Raw genomic sequence first — 15458 nt, forward strand, 5'->3', positions numbered from 1 at the left:
GTGTGGTTCAGGTCTACAGAGGTGGTGCTGGTGTGAGGTCCTTACATGGAGTTGAACTTCCACACTATTTGTTGATTTGGTGTAATCTGAGCGGTCAGGCAGAGCAGGACAGGAAGTGATGCGTTTCCCTTTTACTTCCTGTTGTCCTGAACCAACCTCATCGTCAGTTCAGAGAACACTGTGCAGGCTGGGCTGAAGAACGGTGTTTTTAACCATACCTTTGATGCTTTTCTCCCCCTCTTGTTAAAAAGTTGCTTTAATCATGTCTAACTGTTGTTACACCACCCGCTCTGCTGCAGCTCCTCGCCGAGCTCCAATGCAGCACAGACACGTCGGAGATAAAAAACATGAACATCCTTTTAAAACGTGAAGCTCTCATCATGTCTTCAGGCTCTCCTCAGTGCGGTGAAGCAGAGTGAGAAGCTGCAGCTTGGAAAACAGACAAACTACCCTTTAACATCATAAACTGCACTGAACTCATCTGGATGTTGACTCTGTTGGTGGTGTTAGGGTGGTGCTGGGATGTACCGTGGGCGGTGCTCTGCTCCACCCAGCTTTCAGCAGCTCCTCAGCATTCCTTCACAGGGTCTTGAGGGGACCGCATCCAGTTCCCATTCTCCACAACATTCTCTGAGGGAGGACGAGGAACGGGTGGAGGTGCGGAGGAATTCAGTTATGGATTCAGTTTTTACTATTTTTTTACTTAGTGGTGTTGCATAATAAAGGTAAATTTTAGTACAATTTGGCAAGTAATTAGAAAATTCAGCGTTATGACATAATGTGTTGTTCCAGGGTTGTTGGAAAACAGGATATTATGAAGTACTACGTCAGGATGCAGTGAATCCACTTAATCTTCAGAAAACAGTATTTCAGCCCAGAAGAAACCTCTCACAGCCCCTGCTCACCGCTGTGCAGCCGGGACACTGTGATTGGCTGAGAGCTGCTCAGAGTTCCGCCCAGCGTGATGTCACTTCCCGTGTCTGCGGTGCGGTCCGCCAGCCGCTTCACGAAGCGAGGGGGCGCCGCTAACCTTATACCTTAACTGGTGTTGCCGTTGCTGCTGCTAACCTTGTACCTAAACTTGACTCTTGCTTTCCTTACACCTCGACTTAACGTAACCTTATACCTCACCTTAACGTAACCTTATACCTCAACTTAAAGCAACCTTATACCTCAACTTAACGCAACCTTATACCTCAACTTAACGTAACCTTATACCTCGACTTAACCTAACCTTATACCTCAACTTAACATAACCTCATACCTTAACTTTACGTAACCTTATAGCTCGACTTATCAAAACCTTATACCTCGACTTAAAATAACCTTATACCGTATACTTTTCAATCAGCATTCTTAAAGCAAACATGTCATTTGTAGTACTCTTTCCTGGCATGAAACCATACTGCTGCTCGCTGATCCCCACCGCTCCTCTTAACCTGGCCTCCACTACCCTTTCACATAGCCTAATGCTGTGGGTGATCAACTTTATTCCACTGTAGTTACTACAGCTCTGTACGTCTCCCTTATTTTGAAGATGGTACCAGTAAACTTCTTCTCCACTCCTCCATCATCCTCTCCCTTTCCAGGATGGTGTTAAACAGTCTCGTTAGGAACACCACTGCCATCTCACCTAAACATTTCCATGCTTCCCCAGGTATGTCATCTGGGTCAACTGTCTTTCCACTCTTCATCTTCTTTAATGCTGTTCTCACCTCATCCTTGCTCATTTGCTGCACTTCTTGATCCACTGTCCCCACATCATCCACTCTTCTCTCCCTCTCATTTTCTTCATTCATCAACTCCTCAAAGTACTCCTCCCACCTTCTCAACACACTCTCCTCACTAGTCAGCACATTCCCATCATTATCCTTCATCACCCTAAACCTGCTGTACATCCTTCCCAGCTTGGTCCCTTTGTCTTGCCAATCGGTACAAGTGTTTTTCTCCTTCCTTACTGTCCAACCTCTCATACAACTCGTCGTACACCTTATCCGTTGCCTTTGCCACTTCTCTCTTTGCCTTGCGCCGCATCAGCTTGTACTCCTGTCTACTTTCTTCATCTCTGACTTTCCCATTTCTTCTTCGCCAACCTCTTCTGCTCTATGCTCTCCTGTACTTCCTCATTCCACCACCAAGAGTCCTTGTCTTCCTTCCTCTTCCCGCATGATACACTGAGTACCTTCTTGCCCGTCTCCCTCACCACTTCTGCAGTTGTTTCCCAGTCATCTGGTAACCCTTCATTCCCACCTATTGCCTGCCTTACCTCTTCCCTAAATTGCACGCAACACTCCTTTTTCAACTTCCACCATTTTATCTTTGGCTCTTCTTTCACTCTCTTCCTCTTCTTGGCCTCCAGAGTCATCCTACAGACCACCATCCGATGCTGCCTAGCAACACACTCCCCTACCACCACTTTGCAGTCACTAATCTCTTTCAGATTGCACCTCCTGCATAAGATGTAGTCCACATGTGTGCGCCTTCCTCCACTCTTGTATGTCACCCTGTGTTCCTCCCTTTTCAGGAAATACGTATTCACAACAGCCAATTCCATCCTTTTGGCGAAATCCACCACCATGTGTCCTTCCACATGCCTCTGCTTGACACCATACCTACCTGTCACCTTCTCGTCACCTATGTCTCTAATCCCTTCACCAACATGCCCATTGAGATCTACTCCAACGACCACTCTCTCTCCCTTGGTGACGCTCTCCACCACTACATCCAACTCACTAAAGAATTCTTCTTTCTCTTCCATCTCACACCCAACTTGGGGAGCGTATGCACTGACCACATTCATTATCACCTCATCAATGTCCAGCTTCATGCTCATCACTCTGTCCCACACTCTCGTCACCTCCAAAACACTCTTGAAATATTCTTCCTTCAAGACCATCCCTACCATATTTCTCCTGCCATCCACTCCATGGTAGAACAGTTTGTACAACCGTGATACTCCTGGCCTTACTCCCCTTCCACCTGGTCTCTTGTACACATAGTACATCTACCTTCCTTCTCTCCATCATGTCAGCCAGCTCTCTCTCTTTACCCTTCATAGTGCCAACATTCAAAGTTCCTACTCTCCACTCTACTCTCCTTCCCTTCTTCCTCTCCTGCTGTCTCCAGACACGCCTTCCCCCTCTTCTTCTTCTTCTTCATCTTCCTCGGCCGACAGTAGCACAATTTCCACTGGCACCCTGTTGGCTAACGCCACCAGTGGCGGTCGATGTTAACCGGGGCCTCCGATCCGGTATGAAAATCTGATTATTTGTCCACATGTTTGATTTGCATGGTTATTCCGCTGGATGCCCTTCCTGACACAACCCTCTCTATTCATCCAGGCTTATGACCGGCACTGATGATACACTGGTTTGTGCATCCCCAGTGGCTAGATTTGCACCCTAGTGGCTAGAGAATGTGGCCAAACCCTCAACTGTTAAAACCAGACTTTAAACAGAAAGACCTAGCATTCCCTTAGCGTGGCTTTTAGCATGTGAATGCACATGGATGAGTGTGCTGGTGGAGGTTATGTTCATTATTTCGTATGTTTTAAATATTTTCTAAGTATGGTGTAGAGCTCAGCGATTCACAATCGATCGAGCCCAATTGAATAGAACGGAACTTTCCAATGGCAAAGGCTACATTTCCGTTGAATGTTACACAATTAAACTAATGCGGCTGTCCAGAACCGGCTGGTCCTGTAGGTGAGGGACGCCTTGCGCACCATCCTGAGAGCGGGACGCGGCGAGGGAGCAGCCAGTGCCCAATATGCGCACCTGTCTCCTTCTCCGACGGTACCGATGATGTGCGCGGCGATGGGATGACAGCGATCGGTCACAATTCAATAGTTAAATAGAGAAATGTTATTCATATTAATTCATCTTATTACATCATAACACCTGGGCATGGCTGACAGGAAAGAACAGTTTATATGTTGACTGTATCTAATATTGTGTTGGTCATACTATAGAACGATTTATTGTTTGTGTTTAGTAAATAATAGAGAAGATAAGGAACTTTAAAAAAATCCCATAATAAATCACAATCGCAATTTGGTCTAAAAAAAAAAATCCCAATTACATTTTTTTCCTAAATGGCTCCACCCTCGTACGGTGTTCGGTAAAACAGGTTTGCAAAACATTTCTATGTAATTCTATATTCCCTGTTTCTAAATAGGACCCATGACCTAACGTACAACCACCTAATCTCTTTGGCTCATAATCATGAGTATGCATACAAAACATAAACTATGTACAGTACCCACATATTCCAGTCATCTCCACTAACAAAAAAACCCAACCCAAAAAAACCCAAACCCAAAGTGTCGCACTACAAATTTCTTTCCAAATACACATAATAAAAATACCTTGTTTACCTCCTCACTCGATCCAAGAAATATTTAAGTATCATCAGAGAACCGGATGGGTTTGGTGTTGTGTTGTACTACACAAACTACACATTCATCCTTCATCTGACCTGTACAAAACTTGTACGGTACAAGGTAAAGCACCAGCACCGTGTACATCCTCGGATATCAACACACCCCAAAGTACACCACTTTTAAGGATCCCTCGGAGACAAAACATTTTCCTCAGAATCACCAGACCTTGCACGGCCTGTTCAGTCAGTTATGATGTCACAACTCTTATGTCATCGTCTGTTTGACAAACTGAAAGATCAGGCAGCAGATCAGAGTGAAATGACACCTTCAGGTCCTCCAAGTCCTCCATTTAAACACCATCAGCTTAGGTTGGACCATGAAGAATGATAAAGCTGTTGAAGCTCTGTACCTGCCTCCCCGTCATGTAGATGGAACAGAACACCTCAGGGTCGTTTCATGTTTTAAATCTTTCACGTTTTTAAAATCTTTCATGTTTTTTTAAATCTTTCATGTTTTTTAAATCTTTCATGTTTTTTTAAATCTTTCATGTTTTTTAAATCTTTCATGTTTTTTTAAATCTTTCATGTTTTTTTAAATCTTTCATGTTTTTTAAATCTTTCATGTTTTTTTAAATCTTTCATGTTTTTTAAATCTTTCACGTTTTTTTAAATCTTTCATGTTTTTTAAATCTTTCATGTTTTTTTAAATCTTTCATGTTTTTCTATGTTGCTTTCAACCTCAATACGTAGATTACGCGGAAGATTTTAACAAAAATGTCAACATTTCTAACAAATCAGCATATTTTAGCAGCAAAAGGGTAGGAAAGAATTAATCTCCTGTTAAAAGTTTAACGAGTGATCACTTTACTGGGGACCCCCTGGAAGCACCTGATGGACCACATAGGGTCCCCGGACCACACATTGAGCAGCAGTGGAATAGAAACTGTGACGCATCCCAGCCACTACAAAACAAAACAATATCAACACAGAATCAGATCTGGAGCCTGGAGCTCAGAACCCTGAGAAGGTCAAACCACGTTCAGAACAAACAAAGGAATGAAGAAGCTCCTCCTCCTCATCCTCCTCCTCCTCGTCCTCCACCTCCTCCTCGTCCTCCTCCTCTTCCTCATCTTCATCCTCCTCCTCACCCTGAACCTCAAGTCATGGCATGTCTCCGGCTCTCCTTCATTCCACCATCCGTCTAATTGCTTCCTTTACCTTTCTGAGTGACTGCAACTCCGGTTGCCGAGTTGCTCTGGTTGCTCCTGGCTGGCGGTTTGATCTGCATGCTGAAGGTGGACACGTAGCGGCGGGGTCCGCCACCGCCGCTCATGGCTGCTGCAGACGAGCCGATCCCTCTGGAGGCGACAGGAACTAAGTCACTGTGTCACAGTGGTTATCAGACTTCCACTGGGCTTCCCCCGACAGACACTCCTCTCCTGCTGTCTCTCTCTCTCGGTCTGCCTGTCTGTCTGTCTCCCTCTCTCTCTGTCTCTCTCTCTCTGCCTGTCTCTTTCTCTCTCTCTCTCTCTGTCTGTCTGCTTCCCTCTCTCTCTGTCTCTCTCTCTCTCTGCCTGTCTCTTTCTCTCTCTCTCTCTCTCTCTCTCTCTCTGTCTGTCTGTCTCCCTCTCTCTCTGTCTCTCTCTCTCTCTGCCTGTCTCTTTCTCTCTCTTTCTCTCTCTCTCTCTCTCTCTGTCTGTCTGTCTCCCTCTCTCTCTGTCTCTCTCTCTCTGCCTGTCTCTTTCTCTCTCTCTCTCTGTCTGTCTGCTTCCCTCCCTCTCTGTCTCCCTCTCTCTCTGTCTCTCTCCTTCTGTCTCTCTCTCTTTCTGCATGTGTAAACCCTCCCTCTCCACCTTCCTCTGGGATGACTCCACCTCCTCACCTCCCTCTGGTTCCCCTCATCCCTCCACCCCCCTAATGATCCTCCACCCACTGCTCCACCCCCCGCTGCACCCAGCTGATCAACAAACACACCTCTGCACACACACACACATCTATGCTGGCAGCTAAAGGTCGTCGTTCCCTCGTTCTCTCTCTGTTCAGTTCAAGTTCCAACGTCCAACGATAGTTGATCTGAACTTTGCCTCAAAAGCGACGTCCTGAGTGGAGTAAATACAGAGTAGATCCTGAGTGGAGAAAATACTGAGTAGATCCTGAGTGGAGTAAATACTGATTAGATCCCGAGTGAAGTAAATACTGAGTAGATCGCGAGTGAAGTAAATACTGAGTAGATCCCAAGTGGAGTAAATACAGAGTAGATCCTGAGTGGAGTAAATACTGAGTAGATCCTGAGTGGAGTAAATACAGAGTAGATCCTGAGTGGAGTAAATACTGAGTAGATCCCCAGTGGAGTAAATACTGAATAGATCCCTAGTGGAGTAAATACTGAATAGATCCCGATTGGAGTAAATACTGAATAGATCCCTAGTGGAGTAAATACTGAATAGATCCCGAGTGGAGTAAAAACTGAGTAGATCCCGAGTGGAGTAAATACAGAGTAGATCCTGAGTGGAGTAAATACTGAGTAGATCCAGAGTGGAGTAAATACAGAGTAGATCCCGAGTGGAGTAAATACTAAGTAAATCCCGAGTGGAGTCAATACTGAGTAGATCCGGAGTGGAGTAAATACAGAGTAGATCCTGAGAGGAGTAAATACAGAGTAGGTCCTGAGTGGAGTAAATACTAAGTAAATCCTGGGTGGAGTGAATACTGAGTAGATCCTGAGTGGAGTAAATACTGAGTAGATCCCGAGTGGAGTAAATACTGATTAGATCCCGAGTGAAGTAAATACTGAGTAGATCCCGAGTGGAGTAAATACTGAGTAGATCCAGAGTGGAGTAAATACAGAGTAGATCCCGAGTGGAGTAAATACTAAGTAAATCCCGAGTGGAGTCAATACTGAGTAGATCCGGAGTGGAGTAAATACAGAGTAGATCCTGAGAGGAGTAAATACAGAGTAGGTCCTGAGTGGAGTAAATACTAAGTAAATCCTGGGTGGAGTGAATACTGAGTAGATCCTGAGTGGAGTAAATACTGAGTAGATCCCGAGTGGAGTAAATACTGATTAGATCCGGAGTGGAGTAAATACAGAGTAGATCCTGAGAGGAGTAAATACAGAGTAGGTCCTGAGTGGAGTAAATACTAAGTAAATCCTGGGTGGAGTGAATACTGAGTAGATCCTGAGTGGAGTAAATACTGAGTAGATCCCGAGTGGAGTAAATACTGATTAGATCCCGAGTGAAGTAAATACTGAGTAGATCCCGAGTGGAGTAAATACTGAGTAGATCCAGAGTGGAGTAAATACAGAGTAGATCCCGAGTGGAGTAAATACTAAGTAAATCCCGAGTGGAGTCAATACTGAGTAGATCCGGAGTGGAGTAAATACAGAGTAGATCCTGAGAGGAGTAAATACAGAGTAGGTCCTGAGTGGAGTAAATACTAAGTAAATCCTGGGTGGAGTGAATACTGAGTAGATCCTGAGTGGAGTAAATACTGAGTAGATCCCGAGTGGAGTAAATACTGATTAGATCCCGAGTGAAGTAAATACTGAGTAGATCCCGAGTGGAGTAAATACTGAGTAGATCCTGGGTGGAGTATCCTGAGTGGAGTAAATACAGAGTAGATCCTGAGTGGGGTAAATACTGAGTAGATCCTGGGTGGCGTGGATACTGAGTAGATCCTGAGTGGAGTAAATACTGAGTAGATCCGGAGTGGAGTAAATACAGAGTAGATCCTGAGAGGAGTAAATACAGAGTAGGTCCTGAGTGGAGTAAATACTGAGTAGATCGCGAGTGAAGTAAATACTGAGTAGATCCCGAGTGGAGTAAATACAGAGTAGATCCTGAGTGGAGTAAATACTGAGTAGATCCCCAGTGGAGTAAATACTGAATAGATCCCTAGTGGAGTAAATACTGAATAGATCCCGAGTGGAGTAAATACTGAATAGATCCCGAGTGGAGTAAATACTGAATAGATCCCTAGTGGAGTAAATACTGAATAGATCCCGAGTGGAGTAAATACTGAATAGATCCCGAGTGGAGTAAATACTGAATAGATCCCGAGTAGAGTAAAATACTGAGTAGATCCCGGGTGGAGTAGATCCTGGGTGGAGTATCATGAGTGGAGTAAATATTGAGTAGATCCCGGGTGGAGTTAATACTGAGTAGATCATGAGTGGAGTAAATACTGAGTAGATCCCGAGTTGAGTAAATACTGGATAGATCCAGAGTGGAGTAAATACTGAATAGATCCCTAGTGGAGTAAATACTGAATAGATCCCGAGTTGAGTAAATACTGAATAGATCCCGAGTGGAGTAAATACTGAATAGATCCCGAGTAGAGTAAAATACTGAGTAGATCCCGGGTGGAGTAGATCCTGGGTGGAGTATCATGAGTGGAGTAAATATTGAGTAGATCCCGGGTGGAGTTAATACTGAGTAGATCATGAGTGGAGTAAATACTGAGTAGATCCCGAGTTGAGTAAATACTGGATAGATCCCGGGTGGAGTAAATACTGAGTAGATCACGAGTGGAGTAAATACGGAGTAGATCACGAGTGGAGTAAATACTGAGTAGATCCTGAGTGGAGTGAATACTGAGTAGATCCTGAGTGGAGTAAATACTGAGTAGATCCTGAGTGGAGTAAATACAGAGTAAATCCTGGGTGGAGTGAATACTGAGAAGATCCTGAGTGGAGTAAATACTGAGTAGATCCCGAGTGGAGTAAATACTGAGTAGATCCCGAGTGAAGTAAATACTGAGTAGATCCCGAGTGAAGTAAATACTGAGTAGATCCCGAGTGGAGTAAATACTGAGTAGATCCCGAGTGGAGTAAATACAGAGTAGATCCTGAGTGGAGTAAATACTGAGTAGATCCTGGGTGGAGTGAATACTGAGTAGATCCTGAGTGGAGTAAATACAGAGTAGATCCTGAGTGGAGTAAATACTGAGTAGATCCTGAGTGGAGTAAATACAGAGTAGATCCTGAGTGGAGTAAATACTGAGTAGATCCTGGGTGGAGTGAATACTGAGTAGATCCTGAGTGGAGTAAATACTGAGTAAATCCTGAGTGGAGTAAATACTGAGTAGATCCGGAGTGGAGTAAATACAGAGTAGATCCTGAGAGGAGTAGATACAGAGTAGGTCCTGAGTGGAGTAAATACTAAGTAAATCCTGGGTGGAGTAAATACTGATCCTGAGTGGAGTAAATACTGAGTAGATCCTGAGTGGAGTAAATACAGAGTAAATCCTGGGTGGAGTGAATACTGAGAAGATCCTGAGTGGAGTAAATACTGAGTAGATCCCGAGTGGAGTAAATACTGAGTAGATCCTGAGTGAAGTAAATACTGAGTAGATCCCGAGTGGAGTAAATACAGAGTAGATCCTGAGTGTAGTAAATACTGAGTATATCCTGAGTGGAGTAAATACTGAGTAGATCCCGAGTGGAGTAAATACTGATTAGATCCCGAGTGAAGTAAATACTGAGTAGATCGCGAGTGAAGTAAATACTGAGTAGATCCCAAGTGGAGTAAATACAGAGTAGATCCTGAGTGGAGTAAATACTGAGTAGATCCTGAGTGGAGTAAATACAGAGTAGATCCTGAGTGGAGTAAATACTGAGTAGATCCCCAGTGGAGTAAATACTGAATAGATCCCTAGTGGAGTAAATACTGAATAGATCCCGAGTGGAGTAAATACTGAGTAGATCCCAAGTGGAGTAAATACTGAATAGATCCCGAGTGGAGTAAAAACTGAGTAGATCCTGAGTGGAGTAAATACAGAGTAGATCCTGAGTGGAGTAAATACTGAGTAGATCCAGAGTGGAGTAAATACAGAGTAGATCCTGAGTGGAGTAAATACTAAGTAAATCCCGAGTGGAGTAAATACTGAGTAGATCCGGAGTGGAGTAAATACAGAGTAGATCCTGAGAGGAGTAAATACAGAGTAGGTCCTGAGTGGAGTAAATACTAAGTAAATCCTGGGTGGAGTGAATACTGAGTAGATCCTGAGTGGAGTAAATACTGAGTAGATCCCGAGTGGAGTAAATACTGATTAGATCCCGAGTGAAGTAAATACTGAGTAGATCGCGAGTGAAGTAAATACTGAGTAGATCCCGAGTGGAGTAAATACAGAGTAGATCCTGAGTGGAGTAAATACTGAGTAGATCCTGAGTGGAGTAAATACAGAGTAGATCCTGAGTGGAGTAAATACTGAGTAGATCCCCAGTGGAGTAAATACTGAATAGATCCCTAGTGGAGTAAATACTGAATAGATCCTGAGTGGAGTAAATACTGAATAGATCCCGAGTAGAGTAAAATACTGAGTAGATCCTGGGTGGAGTAAATACTGAGTAGATCCCGAGTGGAGAAAATACTGAATAGATCCAGAGTGGAGTAAATACTGAGTAGATCCTGGGTGGAGTATCCTGAGTGGAGTAAATACAGAGTAGATCCTGAGTTGGGTAAATAGTGAGTAGATCCTGGGTGGCGTGGATACTGAGTAGATCTTGAGTGGAGTAAATACTGAGTAGATCCGGAGTGGAGTAAATACAGAGTAGATCCTGAGAGGAGTAAATACAGAGTAGGTCCTGAGTGGAGTAAATACTGAGTAGATCGCGAGTGAAGTAAATACTGAGTAGACCCCGAGTGGAGTAAATACAGAGTAGATCCTGAGTGGAGTAAATACTGAGTAGATCCTGAGTGGAGTAAATACTGACTAGATCCCCAGTGGAGTAAATACTGAATAGATCCCTAGTGGAGTAAATACTGAATAGATCCCGAGTGGAGTAAATACTGAATAGATCCTGAGTGGAGTAAATACTGAATAGATCCCGAGTAGAGTAAAATACTGAGTAGATCCCGGGTGGAGTAGATCCTGGGTGGAGTATCATGAGTGGAGTAAATATTGAGTAGATCCCGGGTGGAGTTAATACTGAGTAGATCATGAGTGGAGTAAATACTGGATAGATCCCGGGTGGAGTAAATACTGAGTAGATCACGAGTGGAGTAAATACGGAGTAGATCACGAGTGGAGTAAATACTGAGTAGATCCGAGTGGAGTAAATACTGAGTAAATCCTGAGTGGAGTAAATACTGAGTAGATCCGGAGTGGAGTAAATACAGAGTAGATCCTGAGAGGAGTAAATACAGAGTAGGTCCTGAGTGGAGTAAATACTGAGTAGATCGCGAGTGAAGTAAATACTGAATAGATCCCGAGTGGAGTAAATACTGAATAGATCCCGAGTGGAGTAAATACTGAATAGATCCCGAGTGGAGTAAATACTGAATAGATCCCGAGTAGAGTAAAATACTGAGTAGATCCCGGGTGGAGTAAATACTGAGTAGATCCCGAGTGGAGAAAATACTGAATAGATCCCGAGTGGAGTAAATACTGAGTAGATCCTGGGTGGAGTATCATGAGTGGAGTAAATATTGAGTAGATTCCGGGTGGAGTTAATACTGAGTAGATCCTGGGTGGAGTAAATACTGAGTAGATCATGAGTGGAGTAAATACTGAGTAGATCCCGAGTTGAGTAAATACTGGATAGATCCCGGGTGGAGTAAATACTGAGTAGATCACGAGTGGAGTAAATACTGAGTAGATCACGAGTGGAGTAAATACTGAGTAGATCCGAGTGGAGTAAATACTGAGTAGATCCAAGTGGAGTAAATACTGAGTAGATCCCGAGTGGAGTAGATACTGAGTAGATCCCGAGTGGAGAAAATACTGAATAGATCCCGAGTGGAGTAATTACTGAGTAGATCCTGGGTGGAGTATCATGAGTGGAGTAAATATTGAGTAGATCCTAGTGGGGTAAATACTGAGTAGATCCTGAGTGGAGTAAATACTGAGTAAATCCCGTGTGGAGTAAATACTGAGTATATCCTAGGTGGAGCAAATACTGAGTAGATCCTGAGTGGAGTAAATACTGAGTATATACGGGGGTGCAGTAAATCCTGAAGGTTCAAGGAGACGTGAAACACCTTGAACACTCCTTGTCTCCACAGTAACCAGTTAGTACTAGTTAGTTCTAGTCAGTACTAGTTAGTACTAGTTTGGTTATTTCACTGGGTTTCTAGTCACATATTTAAGAAAGAGTGGTGGCAGTGCTCCACCACACTCCACCGACACCTCTTGGCATTTTTCTATTTTGTTGAAATCACTACTAATTGGCACTAACTCCACCTACACCACCTGACGAACTACACCTCAGTGAAGAAATGGTCGGCCCTTTTTTGGGAGTCCAACTTCCCATTGTGAAGGAGGAAACTGAAAGGGCTGTACACACTGGGTACTACTCACTTAACAACCCAGTTATATACAGTATATACATATATAATATTTATACAGGTACTGCTCACTTAACAACCCAGTTATATACAGTATATACACATATAATATTTATACAGGTACTGCTCACTTAACAACCCAGTGATATACAGTATATACACATATAATATTTATACAGGTACTGCTCACTTAACAACCCAGTTATATACAGTATATACACATATAATATTTATACAGGTACTGCTCACTTAACAACCCAGTTATATACAGTATATACACATATAATATTTATACAGGTACTGCTCACTTAACAACCCAGTTATATACAGTATATACACATATAATATTTATACAGGTACTGCTCACTTAACAACCCAGTTATATACAGTATATACACATATAATATTTATACAGGTACTGCTCACTTAACAACCCAGTTATATACAGTATATACACATATAATATTAATACAGGTACTGCTCACTTAACAACCCAGTTATATACAGTATATACACATATAATATTTATACAGGTACTGCTCACTTAACAACCCAGTTATATACAGTATATACATATATAATATTTATACAGGTACTGCTCACTTAACAACCCAGTTATATACAGTATATACATATAAAATATTTATACAGGTACTGCTCACTTAACAACCCAGTTATATACAGTATATACACATATAATATTTATACAGGTACTGCTCACTTAACAACCCAGTTATATACAGTATATACACATATAATATTTATACAGGTACTGCTCACTTAACAACCCAGTTATATACAGTATATACACATATAATATTTATACAGGTACTTCTCACTTAACAACCCAGTTATATACAGTATATACACATATAATATTTATACAGGTACTGCTCACTTAACAACCCAGTTATATACAGTATATACACATATAATATTTATACAGGTACTGCTCACTTAACAACCCAGTTATATACAGTATATACACATATAATATTTATACAGGTACTGCTCACTTAACAACCCAGTTATATACAGTATATACACATATAATATTTATACAGGTACTGCTCACTTAACAACCCAGTTATATACAGTATATACATATATAATATTTATACAGGTACTGCTCACTTAACAACCCAGTTATATACAGTATATACATATAAAATATTTATACAGGTACTGCTCACTTAACAACCCAGTTATATACAGTATATACACATATAATATTTATACAGGTACTGCTCACTTAACAACCCAGTTATATACAGTATATACACATATAATATTTATACAGGTACTGCTCACTTAACAACCCAGTTATATACAGTATATACACATATAATATTTATACAGGTACTGCTCACTTAACAACCCAGTTATATACAGTATATACACATATAATATTTATACAGGTACTGCTCACTTAACAACCCAGTTATATACAGTATATACACATATAATATTTATACAGGTACTGCTCACTTAACAACCCAGTTATATACAGTATATACACATATAATATTTATACAGGTACTGCTCACTTAACAACCCAGTTATATACAGTATATACACATATAATATTTATACAGGTACTGCTCACTTAACAACCCAGTTCCTTTTCTACCACCAGGTCGTCAAGTGAATTGGTCGATAAGTGTTATTTCACAGTAAGGGGGTGTGACTGGTATATACAGTACCGTGTATATAGTAAATATAGTGTAGAGAGTATATGTAGTGTATAGATATATAAAGTGTATAGAGTATACGTAGTGTATATAGTGTATATTGTATCTATAGTATATATAGGATATATAGTATATATAGTGTTTTTCATAAATGTAATGTTTATTTTCCTTTTTTTCACTGTATGAATATGTATTTACATACCTCACATCTTAGTGAGTTTTATGGTGTTTAAATAATAATAGTAATAATAATAATAATAATAATAATAATAGTAATAATAATAATAGTAATAGTAATAATAATAATAATAATAATAATAATAATATTAGTAATAATAATAATGATAATAATAATAATAGTAATAGTAACAATAATAATAATAATAATAATAATAATAATAATAATAATAGTAATAATAATAGTAATAATAATAATAGTAATAGTAATAATAATAATAATAGTAATAATAATAGTAATAATAATAATAGTAATAATAATAGTAATAATAATAATAGTAATAGTAATAATAATAATTATAATAATAATAGTAATAATAATAGTAATAATAATAATAGTAATAGTAATAATAATAATTATAATAATAATAGTTATAATAATAATAATAATAGTAATAATAATAATAGTAATAATAATAATAATAATAATAGTAATAATAATAGTAATAATAATAATAATAAAAATAATAATAATAATAATAATAGTAATAATAATAATAATAATAATAGTAATAATAATAGTAATAATAATAATAATAGTAATAATAATAGTTATAATAATAATAATAATAATAATAATAATAGTAATAATAATAATAATAATAGTAATAATAATAGTAATAATAATAATAATAATAATAGTAATAATAATAATAGTAATAATAATAATAATAATAGTAATAATAATAGTAATAATAATAGTAATAATAATAATAATAATAATAGTAATAATAATAATAGTAATAATAGTAATAATAATAGTAATAATAATAGTAATAATAATAATAATAATAATAGTAATAATAATAATAGTAATAATAATAATAATAATAGTAATAATAATAGTAATAATAATAGTAAT

General features: G+C 39.8%; 1 protein-coding gene across 1 annotated transcript in view; it reads right to left on the reverse strand.

Moving 5' to 3' along the window:
• Positions 1–6145, reverse strand: part of mylk5 (myosin, light chain kinase 5) — a 25382-nt gene extending 19237 nt beyond the window's left edge. The window contains exon 1 of the mRNA XM_080009601.1: positions 5599–6145. Coding sequence (XP_079865727.1) covers positions 5599–5713 — 115 coding nt within the window. The 5' untranslated portion in view covers positions 5714–6145. The remainder of the gene's footprint in view (positions 1–5598) is intronic.
• Between the last annotated feature and the right edge of the window lie 9313 nt (positions 6146–15458).

This window comes from Zeus faber (genome assembly GCF_960531495.2).
Source record: "Zeus faber genome assembly, chromosome: 11".
Lineage (NCBI taxonomy): Eukaryota > Metazoa > Chordata > Actinopteri > Zeiformes > Zeidae > Zeus > Zeus faber.